The sequence below is a fragment of the Ascidiella aspersa genome, chromosome 8 (genome assembly GCF_963924565.1).
Source record: "Ascidiella aspersa chromosome 8, kaAscAspe10.2, whole genome shotgun sequence".
Lineage (NCBI taxonomy): Eukaryota > Metazoa > Chordata > Ascidiacea > Phlebobranchia > Ascidiidae > Ascidiella > Ascidiella aspersa.
In genome coordinates this window covers 17,468,424-17,487,179 of record NC_139454.1, presented here as the reverse complement: position 1 = coordinate 17,487,179, position 18,756 = coordinate 17,468,424, and the positions used below count along the sequence as shown (strand labels likewise).

Below are 18,756 nucleotides of genomic sequence, written 5' to 3'. Positions count from 1 at the left end.
GAACCGCATCACTGCAGTTTGTACGCGACAATAAACAGTAATTATTATGCGTTACGCGGTGTCTGTTTAGTGCGGCCAGGCATCAGTTTCAAGATAATGCAGCCAACCAAAAATCATTTCACAACAACGAAGTAGAAACTACTCCCCCAGACTGCAGCTGCGGAAAAGACGTCAAACGTTTGTGCGCCCAACTGATTTCCTAAAATCCTAAGACTCAATTGACATATTATTGTGACATTAAATTTAAAAAAATAATATTTGAATTGAAAATCGTTTTTTAAACATTTAAACCAAAATGGGAGAGTTTGTTACAAAGGGGCCACATGAGATACAAAGTTGACTTTTGTAAATCTTATAGAATTGAGCAACGATTCCCTTAAAGCGAGCTAAATCATACTAGGGTTATGTAGAGAAACGACGCATGTCTGTTTGTGCTTGTAATTATAGCGTGTTCGCCTGGTAAAGTGTTAAATATTTCACCTAGATACCCATTTCCTTTCGTGGCCGTTCTGGCAAATCTATCCGACATTCCACTCAGCTAATCTCCATCGCAGTCGCTCTTGTGCTATATAGTGTCACGCTGCTGTTGGATTAAACACTACAGTCAACTGATGCATGCCTTACTTGCGAGACCCGTTTTTACTGCGCTGTAAGCTCTTTTATTGAAAGCGAGCTATGCTAAATTATGTGAATGTACAATAAATCTATAAGCGACCTGACAGTATGCACTTTGAAATGCTATGACAGTTTGTTTAGTTTCGATTTAGTGGAGTTCAGATAGCACGGTGGTCATGTCTAACCTGTTGAAATATACAGTTACAACGTTATACAATGTTAGCTTTTAGGGTTGAATTAATAACATACCGTAGTACGTGTTTTTTACAGTAACGTTATACGTTTCAAAGAATTGATTATATTATGGTTTGCTTAAAGCATTAATGATAAAAATAAAAATACACATATTTAAAGGCTTTTTGAAACATAATGGACAGTTTTCGTAATTGCAGATAACAGCCGATGGCAGGGAAGATGTTTAGGTTTCGGTAGTGTATTGACATACTTGTGTCTGGCGTTTCAAAGCAGAATGTACTCCCTTGGCGGAATCGTCGTTTTAACCAGATCCATTTTTTAGGAAATATTGCCACCGCTAGGTAGGAGTACAAAGCTAAAACCAATTTTACGATGACGTCATATTTTGTTTCCAATTTCTACCCCCAGCTGAAGGCCCCTAGGTAAATAGACTTCTAAAGCCTTAAAGGATCATCTACATATACGCATCCATCTTGAATGGACATTTGAAGTCTCTCCAAATTATAGTTTTCCTGTGAACCTCTGGACAAAAAAGTAAAACGGTCTGAAATAAACCAAAAAAAACATAAAAGAATTCGAGCAAAAACAAGATGTGTCCCGAAAATAAATTTTCGGCCAATATAATTATACAGTTACAGTTACAGTTTTTTTTTTTTTTTTTCTTTGTTTAAAACTTTAAATCGCAAAATTATTATTTTATTACAGAGATTATTCTTCTATAAATAAGTTAATTTTTTGTTAGATGTTGTTTAAAAATGCATTCCAGCATTTTTTTGTTTTATAAACAGTTTATTTCGTTGATTTATGCAAAAGCAAAATAAAAATAAACACAATTATGGTAAACGTTAATCTAAAGTTTTCCAAATTAAAAAAAAATCGCCGAATTCACATTTGGTGGAAGAGTGCAGAGTTGCATCGATTTGATTACAATTTTACTAATAATATGGCTTAGCACGAGATGTGTTGGTATATGAAGGGAAAATATATATTTGTTTTGCTTGCATCTAGATTATTTATATTACCGTGCTGTGTTATATTTTGTAATATGGAGGTGGATTGTTCTGAAATTGATGAAACTCAAAACGGAACAGAACAGTTGGAGATTTTAACTGAGAACGATGCAAATACTTCAGATATAAACAACATTTTAGAGCAAAATGAAAGCCAAGATGAATCACATGTGAGATTTATTTACAAGTAATTGTGGTTTTTATTTGTTACATTTTTTGACAAAGATTGTAAACCATCTGAATACAATAGCCAAAAAGTCTCAGTGGTAATCTCAATGTGAAAGGGTATCGTTTAATTGAGATGAATTTATAATTCAGATTGAAAATATTCTGCAATAGTAAACACTAATATCTATTATTTTGTAGATTGAAGAAAGTGACGGAAAATGCCCAGATGACATTTCAAGAACAATTGATGATGGCCCAGTTCAACCTCGAATGACTGTTTACCCCAAAACTGTGTTTGGCACCTGTCGTACAGCACGGTCTTTTTGCGCCAATTGGTATGACCGCTTTCCTTGGCTTGAATATTCAATTTCATTGGACAAAGCCTTTTGCTTTGCCTGTCGCCACTTCGGAACTGAAGATCCTAAAAAACTGACAATTTATGCATCAACTGGTTTTTCAAAGTGGGGCAAAGCCCATGACCGTCTGCAGAGACATAACAACAGCAGCAGACATTTAGCTGCTATGCAACCATGGCTGGAGGACACTCTCAGGAGAGAAAATGAGGAGGGCATTGAAACAGTGACTTCTGAAAACAAAATAACTGAAACTGTACCAGTTAAAAAAGAAAAGAAACATGTATCACCAGTTACTACCCCCAAGAGAGGCCGAGGAAGACCTCGCAAGAATCCAATCTCTCCAAAATCACCTGTTGTTCCAGCCTTGGAACATCACTCAGAAAACCTTACATGGTTACCATTTTGATAATTTGTTTTTTTAACTTGTAGCGATCTTTATATTTTAAGGACGCTTTATTATCTCACCTATTTTAGGCATGCAATAGATCAGGGTTGGCAACCTTTCCTTAGCCTAAGGTCTTGGTGGGCCATAACAAATTTCAGTGGTGGTTTAGAATCCTGCCACATTATTGTCCAGGGTTTTTTATTGCTAACATTCTTTGGGTTAAGGTGTTTAGTTAGTAACATTTGGGTGGGTCAAGTATTTATTCTTCCATATTTAACTATGTAATTTCAAATTTGACTCTCTTTCATAGCTAAAAAAGTGGTTACCTTCTAGTAAATTTCCACTAACAATTAATTGTCAATATGTGTAGGTTTATTTTTCTAAATCAGGGACAGATGAAGGATTATGTAAAAAAATTAAAGTCTACCTATACTCAAATAGACATTTTTGGGCTGAGAAATTCACACAAGACATAGTTAAAATAGACAAAAGCATGGTGTATGCTGTTGTGTCCAGTTTTTAAACAGGTCTCACAGACCATAGACGTGCCTACCTCTGGATTAGTTAATACAACTATAAAAGATTTTCCCTGACCTTGTTTTTGTCAGTTCTAACAAAATGCTTTGAATATAAAATTTAGGTGCAGCTGCACGAAGTGCCAAGCAATGCAAGATCCACAGAAGTGCGTTTGCTGTTCAGATGTCAAAGCGATTCAGCACAGAATTAAAGAAATCAACCCGCCATTAAAATGCATCACTGATCATCCAGGTTTTAGAGCTGTGTGTCTTAACCACTGGGTTCTACAGGTTGCTTACTATCAGCATCGCCAGGAAATGGGAGAGTTATCTGTGACAAAAGATTATGAGTAAGTAGTTCTACATGTCTACGATATAACATTTGTAGCTAAATTTTTCTGAGTTTTATTGGCTATTTTAATATTTTTGCTTTCAGACGCTACCGGTATATTGCATACTGTCAATTTGTGCGTTGGTGTTGGGGATATTTGACTGAAGACATGCATGTCCCTTTGCCATCCTGTGTTGTTTCAATGATTAAACTTATGTTTAATGCAAATTCCTCAGTCCACCCAAGTCTTTGCATGCCTTCGACATAGGAAGAGAAATTAAACTGTTGTTGTGCTCTAATAATGCTGATCATTTTAAACAGAAAAATTATTTTATTTGCTTAAAAATGCAGTTATTGTGGGGTTTGTGACAGAGGTACTATTGTAAGTGCAGACATTCTGTTTTATTTATTAATTTGGAATCAATATTAAAAAATCGTTCAAGTCTATTTATTTTTATGTAAAACACATTCCTGCCTGTTCAAACTTTTGTAACGCATTGTACTACTTAAACCTTACACTTGTAAAAAGTACTCCAAACTGTTGATTTGATTACTGTGTGTTTGTTTCATGCTAAAATGTGCAACTTTGTTCCTACAGTAAATGTTTTTCATGTTTATTCACATTATGTTTTGGTCATGTATATGAGTTTTAACCAGAATCTGCCTGCTTAAAAACACTACATTTTACAACAGTATTTATTTAAAAAAAAAAGGGCAGAAACAACATGATGACTATATACAAAGTATTGAAAGCAAAACTATACAGTTTACACTTAAGTTCATTCTTTATTAATTTAATATTTTCATTTTAAATCTTGCGAAAGCAAATTTAGGGTTTTAAATAAGGAACACAATATCATCCGAAACCATTACTTGATTGTCATCCATCATCTTTGACAGGCAACTAGTTACTTCTTGTGATGTAAACTTTTGCGAAATCTGACTGTTTGCCCAGCTTGTTATCTAAAAATCAAGTGGTCTTTTTAAAGCACAAACACTAGTGATAAATCGCCAGAAGGTAATTCTAAAGAGCCTTGAACCGATAATATATTGCATTGCATAATTTGATAGGTGTACTGATGCAACTGTACTTTACTAAGGTTTTAAATTTTGTGACATTAGATCAGAAGTAACGGGCAGAGAAAGAAGTCTGGCAACCAAATCCCACAAATCTTGACCACTATGTTTGTAGTAAAACAAAGCTAAACCTGAACCATTTTAAACTGAACGACGATCAATTAAGATGAGTTATTTGAAGTAGTTCTGCAAATAAAATGTGCCAAACGAACTATGTGATCAACTTGTTTTACATCAATGGACCGTAAGCTACTACAAAGAATATTCATGTCACGGAGCCACATATTTTCGCTCTGTGGGCCGTATTTTACCCGCGAGAAGACTGATTTATGATACACGTAAGTATACACTTATTTGTAACGAAAGCGCCCTACGCAAAGCGGGGAAATATTTTACCTCTGACACAGCGAGGCTTTGTTTGTGGGAAGCCTGAAATTTGCTGTGCACTGCGCTGCGGAATTTTTCCAGTCGATCTTTCGATACTTCAACTGGTTGCTGCGACCCGTCAACATCATCATCTTGCGAGGGAGGTGCCGGCGACTTTGTATTTACTTAAGATAAAAACATCAGCTATTATTATTTAGGGTTATTATTAACCAAACAAGGTATAGGTATTAATATTTGATCTTGACTTGGTGCAAACAAAAAAGTTAAACGTGCACCGAATTAATTAGAGCGGAGTATTTTTTTTGCAAACTTTTTTCACTTGAGGAACAAAATAAACACATGCTTAGGGAACCAAGGGATTGGCAGCACCACATAAATTTTCATAGCCAAATTTTAATGGTGCCTGAGGGTTTAATGGAATAATTCTAGTTGGTCAGACGACTCAGTATTATCTGAAGTATCATCTAAAATGAATAATATATTGTGTGATTTATTTTGTTTATATTTTGAATCACACATATAGGGCACCAAAGTCTTAAATGCTTAGGGCAATTAAATGGCATGATCTGGCCCTGCTTGCGGCACACCCAAGAGACACTGTTCCCGCTAAACGCATTTTTTCGCACTTGTTTTTTTTAAGCATGTGCGCAAGCAAAAATAAACACTACGTAGCAAAAATAAACACTACGCAATGTTTGCTGTGTTAAAGTTTACGTACGAACAAACAAGTGCTAAAGTTTGTTTTATTCGAGCTAAGTGTTAATAAAAAATAGAAGGAATTGTGTCGTCAATTATTATTTATCGGCCTCCGACATCTTTAACGAAGAGATTTTCTTTCATAGTTGCTTAAGGTCTTGGCGGGCCATAACAAATTTCAGTGGTGGTTTAGAATCCTGCCACATTATCGTCCAGGGTTTTTTATTGCTTACATTCTTTGGGTTAAGGTGTTTAGTAACATTTGGGTGGGTCAAGTATTTATTCTTCCATATTTAACTATGTAATTTCAAATTTGACTCTCTTTCATAGCTAAAAAAGTGGTTCCTTTCTAAATCTAAACGGTTATTCTGGCTTTTAAAATGGGATGGCCTTAAACCAACTTGCCAACTTTGGTAACGCTAGGCATATCGCGGACCTTGATTTCAACGTTTAACAGACTGAAAGGAAATGATGACCAAAAAAAGGCCTTCAGTGGATCCAATTTGGGCATTTCTATGTTTGATAACTTTGGCATTTCGCCAATAATGTTTGGCTCATGCTTTTGGGGTTATGAGCAAAGTTATCAGTTTTAACATAATCAGGCAACCAGAAAAAACAATACAAAACACTACGGCAATACATCGGTGTTATCTATACAGCACTTTTAGAGTAGCGACTCACTTTCTGGCGTTTCTTCTTCAGCAGAACCGAAGTTGTAGGGGTCATTGGGGTCACCGACTTCATTTTCGCCCGATGATCTTTTACTAAATAAGGTTACCGTTTTACAACACGGCGGATTATTTGGCTGCCTAAAAATAACTTAGCTAGCAATAAAAAAGAATCTTTTAAATTAATTTGGTCACGACCAAATATTTAAAGGGACAAAATTGCTCGGCAAATAACAATTAGAAACCACTGACTATAAAAAGATTAAGCGTTCGCGGACTCTAAAGTAACACGAATAATAAATAGGTTGTAAAGTCATTTATTTATGGATACACTTGCAATTTTATTTGAGCTTTAAAATTGAAAACTTTAAATGCATCGATGGCCTGCTTTGGTTTATATTTTTAACAACAATTTAACTTTTTCCTACATAGGAGTTCTTCTGTTGCTTAAGACTGGCTGAAAAATATTCCAACGTGTTGATTGGTCAGCACCGATTGATGTGGGGATTTCGTACTAATTCGAAAAAAACTGCTTACGCCTTACAGCCACGGTAATTGTAAGACCATATGTTGAAGCAATTTTAGTGAGCGACAACGTACCAGTCAGACTAGTGTTCTGGTATAAAAAAAAGAGAAAACAATTTTAAAATTAAGAACTATGTCAGCTCAAATGTGCTCTATGTAGTACCATGGACCTCTATAACAACTATAAGCAACTTGTTTTTAAGCAGATAATGGAATTATATGATTTACACAGCTCGCAACTCGTCGGTTATATGATCTATATATCACGTACTCTCTTATCAAAAAATTTGTTAATTAAAACCGATACCACGTTATATTCAAATGGGCCATAAAACCAGTCGTCTGAGTATTCGCGTCGCCGGCTCATCTTTTAGCTCTAAAACTTACGCCCTCTTTCGTCGTTTCTTCGCACTCCCTTCTTCACCATTCACAAGTTCTTCGTCGCTAAGTTCATCGGCATCGACTCTTCTCCTCTTTCGCTCACGTTCCTCCACCTAGAAGGCACTTTTTAAATTAATAATCCATTTAAAAACATTCAATAAAAGGCCTTTTGGCATGACTCTGCCTCTTTATGCTTTGACATAACTTATGCACAAATTGAAATCGAAAGCTATCACAATGTTGTTTTACATTTATTCCACAATAATAAATCGATGCGCGTAGTAAACAAAACTGTACTAATTTATTTTATGGACAGTTAAACACCAAGGCATTAGTTGAGTTATTTCATAAGTTAATTAACCTAAATACTGTTTACCAAACAAGCAGGATTTCTAAAATCGCGTACCTTGTGGAAATAGGCGAACTGAACGAGTTCAATAGCAACTTCGGCGTCTCTTAGGGACACAGTGCGAGACATACGAGCTTTGGCGTGTGCTGTCGAAAGTCGGATGAGTGTTTCCAACGTACGTGCGGTAACTGGAGTCGTCTATAGATACAAATTATGCAAGCATACTAGTTAATAAACAAATTTATAAAGTAAAGTAAAAACGGCCTGGTCAATACACCGCTGCTTTGTATAACTTAACTGCAAATTTCAGGCGTCACAGAAAAACAGTTGGACTTTAACAATTACCCTCGCTCTATCCTGATTTTCTTGGTCCTGACAACGCAGTTTGGCATATTCTTCCGCAATACAACTTGCAGCCTCGCGGGACAAAACAGGTTTCATCACCTTAGCTACGTGCACGTATTTCTTCATGAAGCCCATACTGACTAACCTGCATCAAGAATTGGGTTTAGTTTTTTTAAAAAAATGCCTTGTTGGTCGACGCTTCGAGAGTGGCCATTCGGCAGTGGACATTCACTTACTTGGTTGCCTTAACGTTTCCGGTGTTGTCACCGTGCAAAGCGTGGTCGTGTTTCTCGTATATCGGTGTCTCCTGTTTCTCTTCGTCTTCCACATCAGGATTGTTGGTCGAAAGAATGTCGGCTCCAACGTTGATCGGAAGCGCTGGTCAGGATAACGGATCATTTAAATTCTAATTCTAGTTTATAATAGTAACTTTCAATTGAAGTTACTAAAGCGTAGCTAGTTAAATAACGTTTAATTCACTAATCGTATTATTGAACTCGGCTTGTTCATATTTAGACGTTTCATTACACAAAAAAGCCTTTTAATTCTGCATAAGTAAGACGGAATTTCGAAATCAGGAAAGTCGCAGTGCTAGTAAAAAAGTCCTACAAAAAGGTTGCTATTTATTAGCACAAATTTTAACGTGCTTCGGGTTCATTTCTGGAAATCTTTGCATTACTTTAGGATTATTTTGAACTTACGGTCCCCATCCTGCTCGTTGGGAGAGCGGTATCTGTGGATGCGAAGCACATGATCCGAGATCCTTCGGTCATTTTCTGGCTCCATTTGATCCAACACTATGAAGAGGAGATCAAAACGAGAGAGAAGAGAATCCTGCATCCCGATATTTTCCATAGGTGGTTTGTACTGGTCATACTGAACGCAAAATATTGTTTTACTTGACTATGTAGTAAGTAGTATAACGACCTTAACATATAAAAAACGATAGCAACTATAGCGGCCTTCATATAAACCACTAATCATCAACCTGTGGTAAAAGAGCAACTTATCGGACTTAAGTGCAGTTTGGCAAAACCTGAGCAGTGGTGGCGGCGGCAATGTATTGTAACTTTGCAAAAAACAATATAATCAATTTAAATTACGAAGTTACCTATCTCAACTTATCAATGTACGCAAATTTGTTTCATTATTGTGGAAATCAAGTGAAAAAATGAGGTGTTACAGAAGCATTTATAACAAAACACTAGTTGGTGTAGGAAACTGGAGGTTTTTAAGCGTGTCATAATTGCAAAACATACTTACTCTTCCATAAACAGGATTAGCGGCGGCAAGGACACTGCACCTCGCATTTAGCTTTGCATGAATTCCGGCTTTAGCCACCGTTACTCTTCCCTGTTCCATTACCTGGTATAAAATTCATGAATACCAATTACCTAAAGCAGGTTTTCGGAAGCTTTTGTAAAGAGAGTCACACTTTCTTTTGGTTTTAATGTAATACAAATTAAATTGTTACTTTCTAGAAAAATTGTTCTTTCCTAGGCAAAAAATCAAGATGCCAAATATTTCACATTCTAAATAAATACTTTATCTTTATTTAACATATTAATCTCACAAAAACTATTAAGTTCCAAAGGCAGAGTGTGTTTACAAATGTTTAGTGAAATATTTGTTGCTGGTAAACGATAACGCTATACTATATGTAAGCATATAATGGTGTAAATATTTTTATTTTGGTCAGCACAAATATATTCCATTTTAAATTTGGATCTGAGTGGCTCACCTCGTGAATTGCAGTCCTGTCAATATCACTCATTTTGTCGAACTCGTCGATGCAAACAACGCCGCGATCAGCAAGGACCATTGCTCCAGCTTCTAGTCTTCTTTCCCCACTTTCCTCATCAGCAGTCACCGCTGCTGTCAAACCGACCTTGAAAATTATTGTAACAAAGTTAATACCAAGTTAAATTATCAATATTTTTCAGAAAAATATTAAGTTGTTAATGTCTAGTGTAGGAATGCAAAATTTACTGACTAAAATATGAAAATAAAAAAATTGCAGATTCCAAACAAAGTTCGCCAAGCTGTTTATAACATTACAGTAAAGCAGAGAATTTTTACCCCAGTTGTTCCGCGCCCTGTTGTTGTTATCGCTCTTGGAGCTGTATGCAAAACATATCGCAGCATTTGCGACTTAGCTGTACTAGGATCACCAATGAGGAGTACATTTATGTCACCACGAAGCCTAGTTCCATTGGCAAGAATCTACACAAATGACAATGTTTATTCAAGAGGCTAAAAGCAAGCATTTAAATAAAGTTGATTTACCAAAATAATTTACCTTTTCTGTTCCTCCCAGCAACATACAAAGCACTGCCTTTTTAATGTACTCATGGCCATGAATGGAAGGTGCCAAAGAACGAGCCAGCGTATCGAATACATCAACACTTCGTTGCTTGGAGAACTTTCTTATGTTGGCCACATCTTCGACGGTGAACATGGGCTCAACATCTTTACTGAGTGCTTTTACATTGTTTGCAATCAACACTGTCCTGTAATAGCACCATATTTCACTTTTAGCACAAAATTTTAAACTTTGTTAATGTAACTAAACTTTTAAATATTAGCAGCGCCCTTTCTGTCATTCATGTACCATTACAGCTTAAATTAGACAAGCTCAGTTAGAAATATATGTTTAATGAAAGTCACAAACCAATTTTTATCATTGATGAACTACTCACTGTACATTAGATTACAATCAAACATTGCATTAATACACAATTTGGTCAGCTTAAAAGAATAACTAAGTCTGACAAATTTTTAGCTGATTGGCTCTCACTTTCATGTTTATGGCCTAGTTAAGTAGCACTGAAGCACTGATCCATACCAGGCAATTAAACATAAATCACAAAAAATAAAATTTATGTATTATATAAGGTATTTAAGATATCCATATTATAATATATTAATATCTGTTTAAAAAGCAAAATCATATACCGAAATACTCCAGAAGTGTGTCCCCCTTTCTTTCCAGGTAAGCATCGATAGGCTCCGATTATTTGTACTCTGTCACCTGGCTTGCATTGATCCACAAGATCGTCATCAGTTACTATATCGACTGATCTGGGAAGTTGACCTGCTGGTGCTTTTTCTGGCATTTCCTACAAAAAATTGGACATTCACCTCAAACTGCCAATATCACTCAATTGCACACTAAGAAGTGATTAGTTTTGTTTTTTAAATTTTCTCATCAACAAGTAGTTATTAAATACAAACTAAAAAGTTGTAGCACAGTAATGGATCTTTAAAAAAATGTTATTAGTCAAAAGACCTGAATTGTAAGAGTTTGGTGGTCTTTGTAAACTGACAATCCAAACTCAGTTTCCAAAGGATTGTTGTCCTCATCTTTTGTGGGATAAACAAGACTGCTGGGAAAAGGGGTTGCAGAAGTCATGTCTGTGTATCGTCTGTCTAAAGTCTTGTTGGTGGCAGGACAAAAGTGAACACTTCTTACGACCTGAATTGAAAACATGTATACAATATATCATACTATTAACCTATCTATAATGAAAATCATCACAACTTAATGTTATATTATGGTTACCCAAACAAGCAATTTAAAACTTGATAGTATAAAGTACCTTTGGCCTGACCAAAGAACATTTGGTAACAATTCCTTCAACACAAACCAGATTCCCAATGTAATGTGATGTCAGGGTACGTGGTGTTACATGCTTTGCACCAAAGCTTAAAAAAACAAGACAAATGCAAATTAAGGTGTTCAAAACTAGAAAATTTCTGACTACATACCTTCCCTCAAATCCAACAAAAAATTCCTCATGCTGCTTTGCGTATACTGTATCAATAGAAGCAACATAACTTTTCAAGGCCCTTTGAAAAGCGCCAAGTTCTTCGAAGCAACCATCCAGAATCCTTTATTTATTAATAAATGTGTAAAATAGTTACAATATTAAATCTTGAGACATTGGACAAAGTTTACTCAGGGCAAGAACATTTTGTAAGATTTAAAATGATTAATTGAGATGGATAAATAGAATCATTAAATTACTACTTTGCTATGTTAGAGTAAATAAGCTTACTTTTGACATCTAGTGTTGTTTTTCCGTCTCAAATCATTGATGTTGACAATAATTCTGTATTGGTTTTTCTCAATCATGTGGCGAACAAGTTCTGCATATACTCCTTGATCAGTTACCTGTTGTTAAACAAACACAAATTTATCGTTTATGGGTTGAGCCGCTGTCTGCACACTTCCGACCAAATTTACAACTTTATAATTGCGCGGGGGATACAGTTACGTAGCTTAAACAAGCACGGCTGTAATAAATTTCTGCAAATATTCCCGTATCTAGAATAACGAAAACCGTTAGTGAGAAAACTTTGCATGTTTGAATGACATTCACAGCTGAGCGCATTTTAAGGAGATTTTACATAAAAGGTGCGGCTGAGCCAAAGCTGAGCGTGCAACTGTGCAAATCCCCATGCAGACCTTTTTCCCACCTAGCCTTTATACTTTGTTGCATTAATATAGCGAGGTAACATTGTGGTTCGGGTAGGTCAAGTAATATTATCATATTATAATCATATTGTTTATTACTAGCATTTTCATTTTTGAACACTTTTTGTTACTGTAAAAAGGTGGTTGGATTGCAGTCCTGGGCTTTCCAAATTGGAGGTCGCACAGTGAGTTTAACGGGTCGTGAAGTCGCACAGTGAGTTTAACGGGTCGTATAGTTTTTTTATAGGAAAAGGGAACATAGATAACATTTTTTTTCTGTTTGATATGCTAATGGTAAACCTTATGCAAAAAAAAACTTAAAATACATTACTTCCAACAACGAGAAATGTAATGTTTAAAAAACCGCAGGGAACATGCAAAAATTAAAAGGGGTCGCCAACTGTTTTTGAAGCCCTGTTCCCACTGCTGGAAAGTATGACAGATCTCGACGAGATCTCGCGGGTGCACGACCGAAAAAAATCCGGGTGACCGGGTGCAACAAAGGTAAAAAAAGTGCACCTCGAGTGCACTTTATGATTTTCCGTATCGCTTTGTATTGCACACATTGCACTGTAAACGTATTCCGTTTTACATTCGGGTGTAGTCCAGATTTTTTCGGGGTGCACTTTTAAAAGGTTGAAAAAATCTCGCGGGTACACTTGTCATACTTTCCACAGTGGCCTGTTCCCAGTGCCCTTATTTTATGCTAAACAGCGCGGGCAAGTAAATGTCAGTCAGCAGTCGGCCAGATAGAATTGCAATCGCATTGTCGAGCAAGGCTAAGTGCAAACTTTGGCGCTCCATCGATTGCGTACATAGAAAGTAACGCAAAAAACGTCTGAAAACGGTCTACAAATACCGCAACACACATTATTTGTGTTAGGGTTTAACAAATGTTGTGTTTTCAAACTTAAGGTTGAAGTTTAGGGGCTCTTTCTATAAAGTAATGCAAAAAAATGCCCGAAAACGGTCTACAAATACTGCAACGTACATTATTTGAGTAGGGTGCATGTTAGCGTTTAATTTTGAGTGGGTCCTGCATTATAATTAATAATGAACATAATAATACTTGAACCACCCACGCCACACCAAACGCTTACCGACAGGACACCCCAACCCAAACAATGTGCGTTGCAGTATGCGGTATTTGTAGACCGTTTTTTTTGCGTTACTTTCTACGTACTAAATATAAAAGCCCAAAAACTTTAACCTTAAGTTTGAAAACACAACATTTGTTAAAATACTACAAAAATAACTAAATTAAAGTGACTTACCCCATCATCTAGAAAATCCATGTACTGTCGTTCAGCTTCCCTTAGTTCTTGATCTATATCCATGTCCATATTGAGAAATAAATTTTAATACACTATTACAATTTATAAAGAAAAACTTAAACTTCTCTGGCAAACAAATGCTTATCTTTGACAGCGATCCTCGTTTCCCGCGAGTTGTACGATTTCCCGCCATTCAATATTGTAAACTACTGGACCATGAAATAATTCTTTTATATGGGTTAGTTTTTTCTGATGATCAGGGGTGAGTCCAGGTGGAAGGCGAAAAAAAATTAAAAAATTGTGCACATTGTGTGTGCATTATCGAAATGTGAGCCAAATTTGCAAACGTGCAATTTATACGCACGGAATGTAAAATGTACACAGGATGTGCATTTGAACTTTATGTGCCGCAGGTAGTCTAGTCTAGAATCCTACCACAACGGACATTATTTGGGTTAGGGTGCGTGTTAGCGTTTGTGTAGGTTAGGCAATAATATTTAATAATAAATATAATAATACTTGACCCCCCTCGCACAAACGCTAACCTGCACCCTAACCCAAATATTGTGCGTTGCATAAGTTTTTCACCGCTGTGAGAAGGCGTAGTACAAGAATGTACTTCTTAGTTTCAAACTAATTCTTACCGAACTTTCAGGGACCGGCTCATTGTTACATATATGAAAAATGGACCGGTTCAGTACTTCGAAGTTCGGTAACCGGTTGCTGGAAAAATAGCTTTTTCCAAATTGTACTACCGGTACTGCGCATATCACTAGGGCACATTATACGCACAATGTGTATATAGGTGGGGACCACTGGTATAAAAAAAATCCAATTTTGCCTATTTAAGTTTTGTTCTATTTTTAATTTTTTTTTTTCAGACCATAGATGCCGTAAAAATGCATTTCACGCTTTAAAGGCCCAATTCAAATCATAATTTTTACTAGCTTTAGTTAGACCAAGGATCACCCAACTTTTTTAGAACAGGCAGAATAAATTCTGCCTGACAACTATAAGTAAGGACTGGTGTTCGCGTGACTGACAGACAGTTCAAGCTGGCGAGCCAAACGGACTATGAAATTACAATATTTATCTTAAATGTTATAACACGAAGGAAACATAACAAAAATATTACCAAAATTTGTACTAAGACTTATACAAAATTTAGTATATAGTTTTGCATCCCCCAACATGGATAAACATTTTGCTTAATATTAAATATGATTGTGGTCGCTGTATCCCGCCGTTGTGCCTTTTACCCTTCCTTCACCTAGGTATTCAGCGCCCCGTGCCTTCTGCTTAACCTGTTGGCCAGACGTCGGGCCTAGCTACAAGGTGCGGCCCTTTTGAGTGCTATTAAACCGGACTGGTAAATTAAGTGGTGCTGGATTGATGTTATCCACCTCTGATAGGAATTAGAAATAAGGAGTCTTGGGGTCTTAATAAAAGTCCCCCTAAACATAAGTCATCACCCGTACCCACTAGGGCATAGGCTACAACCGCAATTGAGGACCATTCAGGAAATATGCCACGGGCCAAAAAAATATTAAACTGGCTGGCCGGGGCTGGCCCGCGGGCCACAGTTTGGTGACGGCCGTGGCTTAGACTATAGCCTATGCAAACGATAAGTTATCGCGTTATCGACAGGTTGACTTGGACAACTAGATAATTCTAAATAACTAGTAAAAAATTTTAATTCTTAACAAAATTGTAAATGGATTCTGTGCTATAACAAGTTCTAATTTCTGGATTCTGTGCTATAACAAGATCTAATTCTGGTTTTACCTAAAACACTATACTTTGTCCGACAGTATTTTTTGTCTTTTAATCGGAACAAACTTTTTGAATTAATAGGTTCTCTTAGGTCAAAACAACACGTAACTTTGTGACGTAGGCCTCTGAAAAATTCCCCATTACAAGTTTCTTGCCTTATCAGTTTCGAAATTTTATAATGCGGGTGCGCATGTCGGACTAAGGACTCGGGTAGTTTTATTTAGTGTTACTCCGACTCCGTAGCGCTGTTTTTTAGCAAATCTAATTCTAGTGTTTTGTCTGTTTTTAAAAACTGCACGAGAAAATTGGCAGCAAGCTAAAATAATACATGACTGTAAAATATTAATCTTTAAAATTTAGCAAATTTGTATGGTAATTTTACAGCCCACATGGAAGTTAATTGTGGTGCCTTGTAGGCCTACTAGGATTTGACTAAAAGGATTATTATTTGTCCTAAAATTTCTGAATTTCAAACTAACATTATTAGAATAATAAGTAACTCTGTACATTATTATTATACTCCTTGAAAGTCTTGTTTATTATATTAGCTTGACATTGGTGTCTCAGTAAAGAAACGTGCCTTCGAAAGGGTGACAGGTCAGCGAAACATTTTTTCGCAATTTTACTGGTCCGCAGCCGTCAAAAGTTTAGAAACCATATAATTTTAAGGTGTTTGGTAAACTTTCTCACGACGATAAGCTCTATAACAGCAATCAACACACCATCGTATTAGAGTTAAATACATATTACGTATCTATTAACTTTATAGCATTGTTTGATGCATAGAATTAAAATACAAATATGAAAGAAACGCACCACATGAAAGATATATGCTGGTTTGCACATAAAAAAACATTTGTTATATGAAACAAATTGCAACAGCGAGCTTCAGTTTGAATTGCGTTCACCTCATTTGCGTAGAAGCAGACTCTTTTCGTCACTTGTTTGGCCTAAATCCGGTTGCCTATTAAGAAATGATATTCAGTGTTAATCGAGGCAAGTCTACGTTTGATCTCGCAATTAATTGCCAAAGTTTATTTAAATCTACAGTCATATATGGCTTGTCTGGTCTTCTAGATGTTAAAATCCTTTCGGGTTTCGTTTTATGTTTGTAACAAATGCGCGTTTTTATATCGTCAATCGATATTTTGGGTATTTTTAAAAGAATGTTCCTATTATACAATCATATGGTACCAAAGCGACTTTATGAAACCAACAGTTCCGGCCTTTAATTTTTTTAAATTTGACAAAAACTTAAAGTAGGCTACGTTCTATTTAGAGTAAATATGTTTGTATTTTCAAGAGCGATTCTGGAAACAGCTACAACACTGGGTTCTTCACCCAGTGGTGAAAGTGAGCCAGAACGGTCAAGAACGGTAAACCGCTAAAACAGTGGTAGCCTACCCAACCGTGAGGGCACTTAAAATTTTCAAATTGTATTTGGCGTGGTCTAATTATTTGGTTATAGGCCTATAGGTTGTCAATTTCGTTGATATTGAGATTACTTCTTCAACCACTGTGCAAAAGTTCTGACTAATTACAGCATGATGTCAAAAAACTAAAGGGACGCTTTCCATGAAAAGTATTCGGGTACCGGTATCTTGAAGGGTGGTGTATCATTTAAAAATCCTTTTCTCATTTGCTTGAACAACTTTGTTCACCAACGTCCTTTTCACGAAGACCTTCTTTATTGGTTCTTAACACCAATCCTACCAATCTCTGGCAAAACAAGTGTTGAACTTAGGGCAGTAACTTCGCCGATTGGGGCCCTGGTGCAAACTCTACTATGGAGCATTCAGGGGCTTAAGCCTACATTATACATAAAATATTAAGAGGTTTACATCTCATTTTACAATAAAATATATCAATGCGGGGTCCCCTCATCCTGGGGCCCAGCGCAGTGCATCGGATGAACCAGTCGTAGCTACGAACCTGGTTGAAACTACTATTTTTCGAATCTTGCTACCATTAAACCAAACACAGTATAATCGTTCGGACATTGATATTCGTGAAGCTATTTTGATAGCCGTCAAAGTTCAGCGATTTCTTATGTTTAATTAAAAAATGTTTTACTGAAAAGGTTGGGAAACACTGCGCTAAGAATACTTAGTGTTTGAATGACGTTTGGGATAGATAGCTTTTTGCAGCAACAGCGGAAATATGTTGACTTTCAGGGGCCATGTCCCACAGTTATTTATCTGCCTATTTATTTAGTACAAATGTAAAATGTCTAGAAAGCGCAAAGCTATGTGTTGTGCTGCTTTTGTCAACTCAAGGGGAATCTTTCCCTTCTTAAATTTCCAAACAAATTACGCTTTGCGCAAATGTTTCGTGGTCACCTCTTTGGATGTGTTTAGCCTAATATTTCAGTTGCACATTTACGCACGGAATCCACCGAGAGCAGTAGTTTGCCTGCGGTCTCTGAAAATGTACGCTTTACGGTAAGATTTTGAAAATGAATAGATATATTCGAAACAAAAAAGTTTAAAATGTTACATGGGTTTTTATATTCCTACTTCATCTAGTCAATAAAATTATTCTATTTTATCGCTTACCATGAAGAATCACTGAACGAGCATAATTCAATAAATCATATTAATTGTGTGATGCAACATGCTTTGCACTGCAACAAAGCACACATCGCAGACAAAATGTATGACAAATTGGCAGTAATAATTAGTTGACATATATTATTAAAAATGACGAGGTATGTTTGTTTTTTGCCTATCGAAAAACAAAACATTTTTTTTTATCTGAAAATTCAAAATTCTGTCTCGCAAAAGACAGGACGACGATGCTACAAAAAGTTTAATGTGACGATTAACTAAAGCAAAATATTAAACAGGTTATGCAAAGAAGAAAAGTGCATAATGGAAGGCTTTCAAAGCTGTACTTCAATCTCTTAAAAAAAACGGCATTTTTTCGTTACATTGGATCTCCATAGAAATAGCTAGAATGCGTGTAATAATGCATAAACTCACTGGTCGTTTTGCTATTGCACAAAATAACTTATTGTTCTATATATCAACTATTGTACGTTTTAAAAAAAATAGTTTTCTATTTTCCGTAAAATATTTAAGTTATAGGCCGTTTCAAAAGACTCCTTTTTTAGAATTAGTGATGCTTTTGCATATTTGTAAACAATTTTTCAAGTTTACTAATTTTGGGTTGCATTCATGATTGTGCGAAAATACCAAGTTTGGATGATTACTAATTCTAGAACGCGATA

The 18,756-nt window shown here is 36.1% G+C and overlaps 2 protein-coding genes across 2 annotated transcripts; one reads left to right on the top strand and one right to left on the bottom strand.

Moving 5' to 3' along the window:
- The first annotated feature begins 1,827 nt into the window (after positions 1–1,827).
- Positions 1,828–4,008, top strand: LOC146136604 (uncharacterized). Its single transcript, XM_083395862.1, has 4 exons — positions 1,828–1,990; positions 2,187–2,737; positions 3,370–3,594; positions 3,681–4,008. The coding sequence occupies exons 1-4, from the start codon at positions 1,856–1,858 to the stop codon at positions 3,841–3,843; spliced, it is 1,074 nt and encodes a 357-aa protein (XP_083251988.1). The 5' UTR covers positions 1,828–1,855; the 3' UTR covers positions 3,844–4,008.
- A 286-nt stretch (positions 4,009–4,294) lies between these two features.
- LOC146136603 (DNA replication licensing factor MCM3-like) lies at positions 4,295–13,904 on the bottom strand. Its single transcript, XM_083395861.1, has 18 exons — positions 13,755–13,904; positions 12,062–12,177; positions 11,772–11,894; positions 11,603–11,708; positions 11,293–11,478; positions 10,959–11,122; positions 10,303–10,513; positions 10,083–10,226; positions 9,745–9,891; positions 9,267–9,368; positions 8,705–8,879; positions 8,240–8,381; positions 8,004–8,148; positions 7,716–7,856; positions 7,316–7,422; positions 6,417–6,499; positions 5,049–5,203; positions 4,295–4,538 (listed from the first exon to the last, which is right to left on the bottom strand). The coding sequence occupies exons 1-18, from the start codon at positions 13,821–13,823 to the stop codon at positions 4,413–4,415; spliced, it is 2,442 nt and encodes an 813-aa protein (XP_083251987.1). The 5' UTR covers positions 13,824–13,904; the 3' UTR covers positions 4,295–4,412.
- Between the last annotated feature and the right edge of the window lie 4,852 nt (positions 13,905–18,756).

What these genes read in the sequence shown, in the direction of transcription:
- LOC146136604 (XM_083395862.1), top strand. Translation starts at nt 1,856, where the DNA reads ATGGAGGTGGATTGTTCTGAAATTGATGAAACTCAAAACGGAACAGAA. An exon ending in AAAGCCAAGATGAATCACAT is followed by an intron (nt 1,991 to 2,186) that starts GTGAGATTTATT and finishes ATTATTTTGTAG; the next exon opens with ATTGAAGAAAGTGACGGAAA. An exon ending in TCTGTGACAAAAGATTATGA is followed by an intron (nt 3,595 to 3,680) that starts GTAAGTAGTTCT and finishes TTTTGCTTTCAG; the next exon opens with ACGCTACCGGTATATTGCAT.
- LOC146136603 (XM_083395861.1), bottom strand. Translation starts at nt 13,823, where the DNA reads ATGGACATGGATATAGATCAAGAACTAAGGGAAGCTGAACGACAGTAC. An exon ending in AACAACACTAGATGTCAAAA is followed by an intron (nt 11,895 to 12,061) that starts GTAAGCTTATTT and finishes TAATAAATAAAG; the next exon opens with GATTCTGGATGGTTGCTTCG. An exon ending in TGAAGAAGAAACGCCAGAAA is followed by an intron (nt 5,204 to 6,416) that starts GTGAGTCGCTAC and finishes TTTTATCTTAAG; the next exon opens with TAAATACAAAGTCGCCGGCA.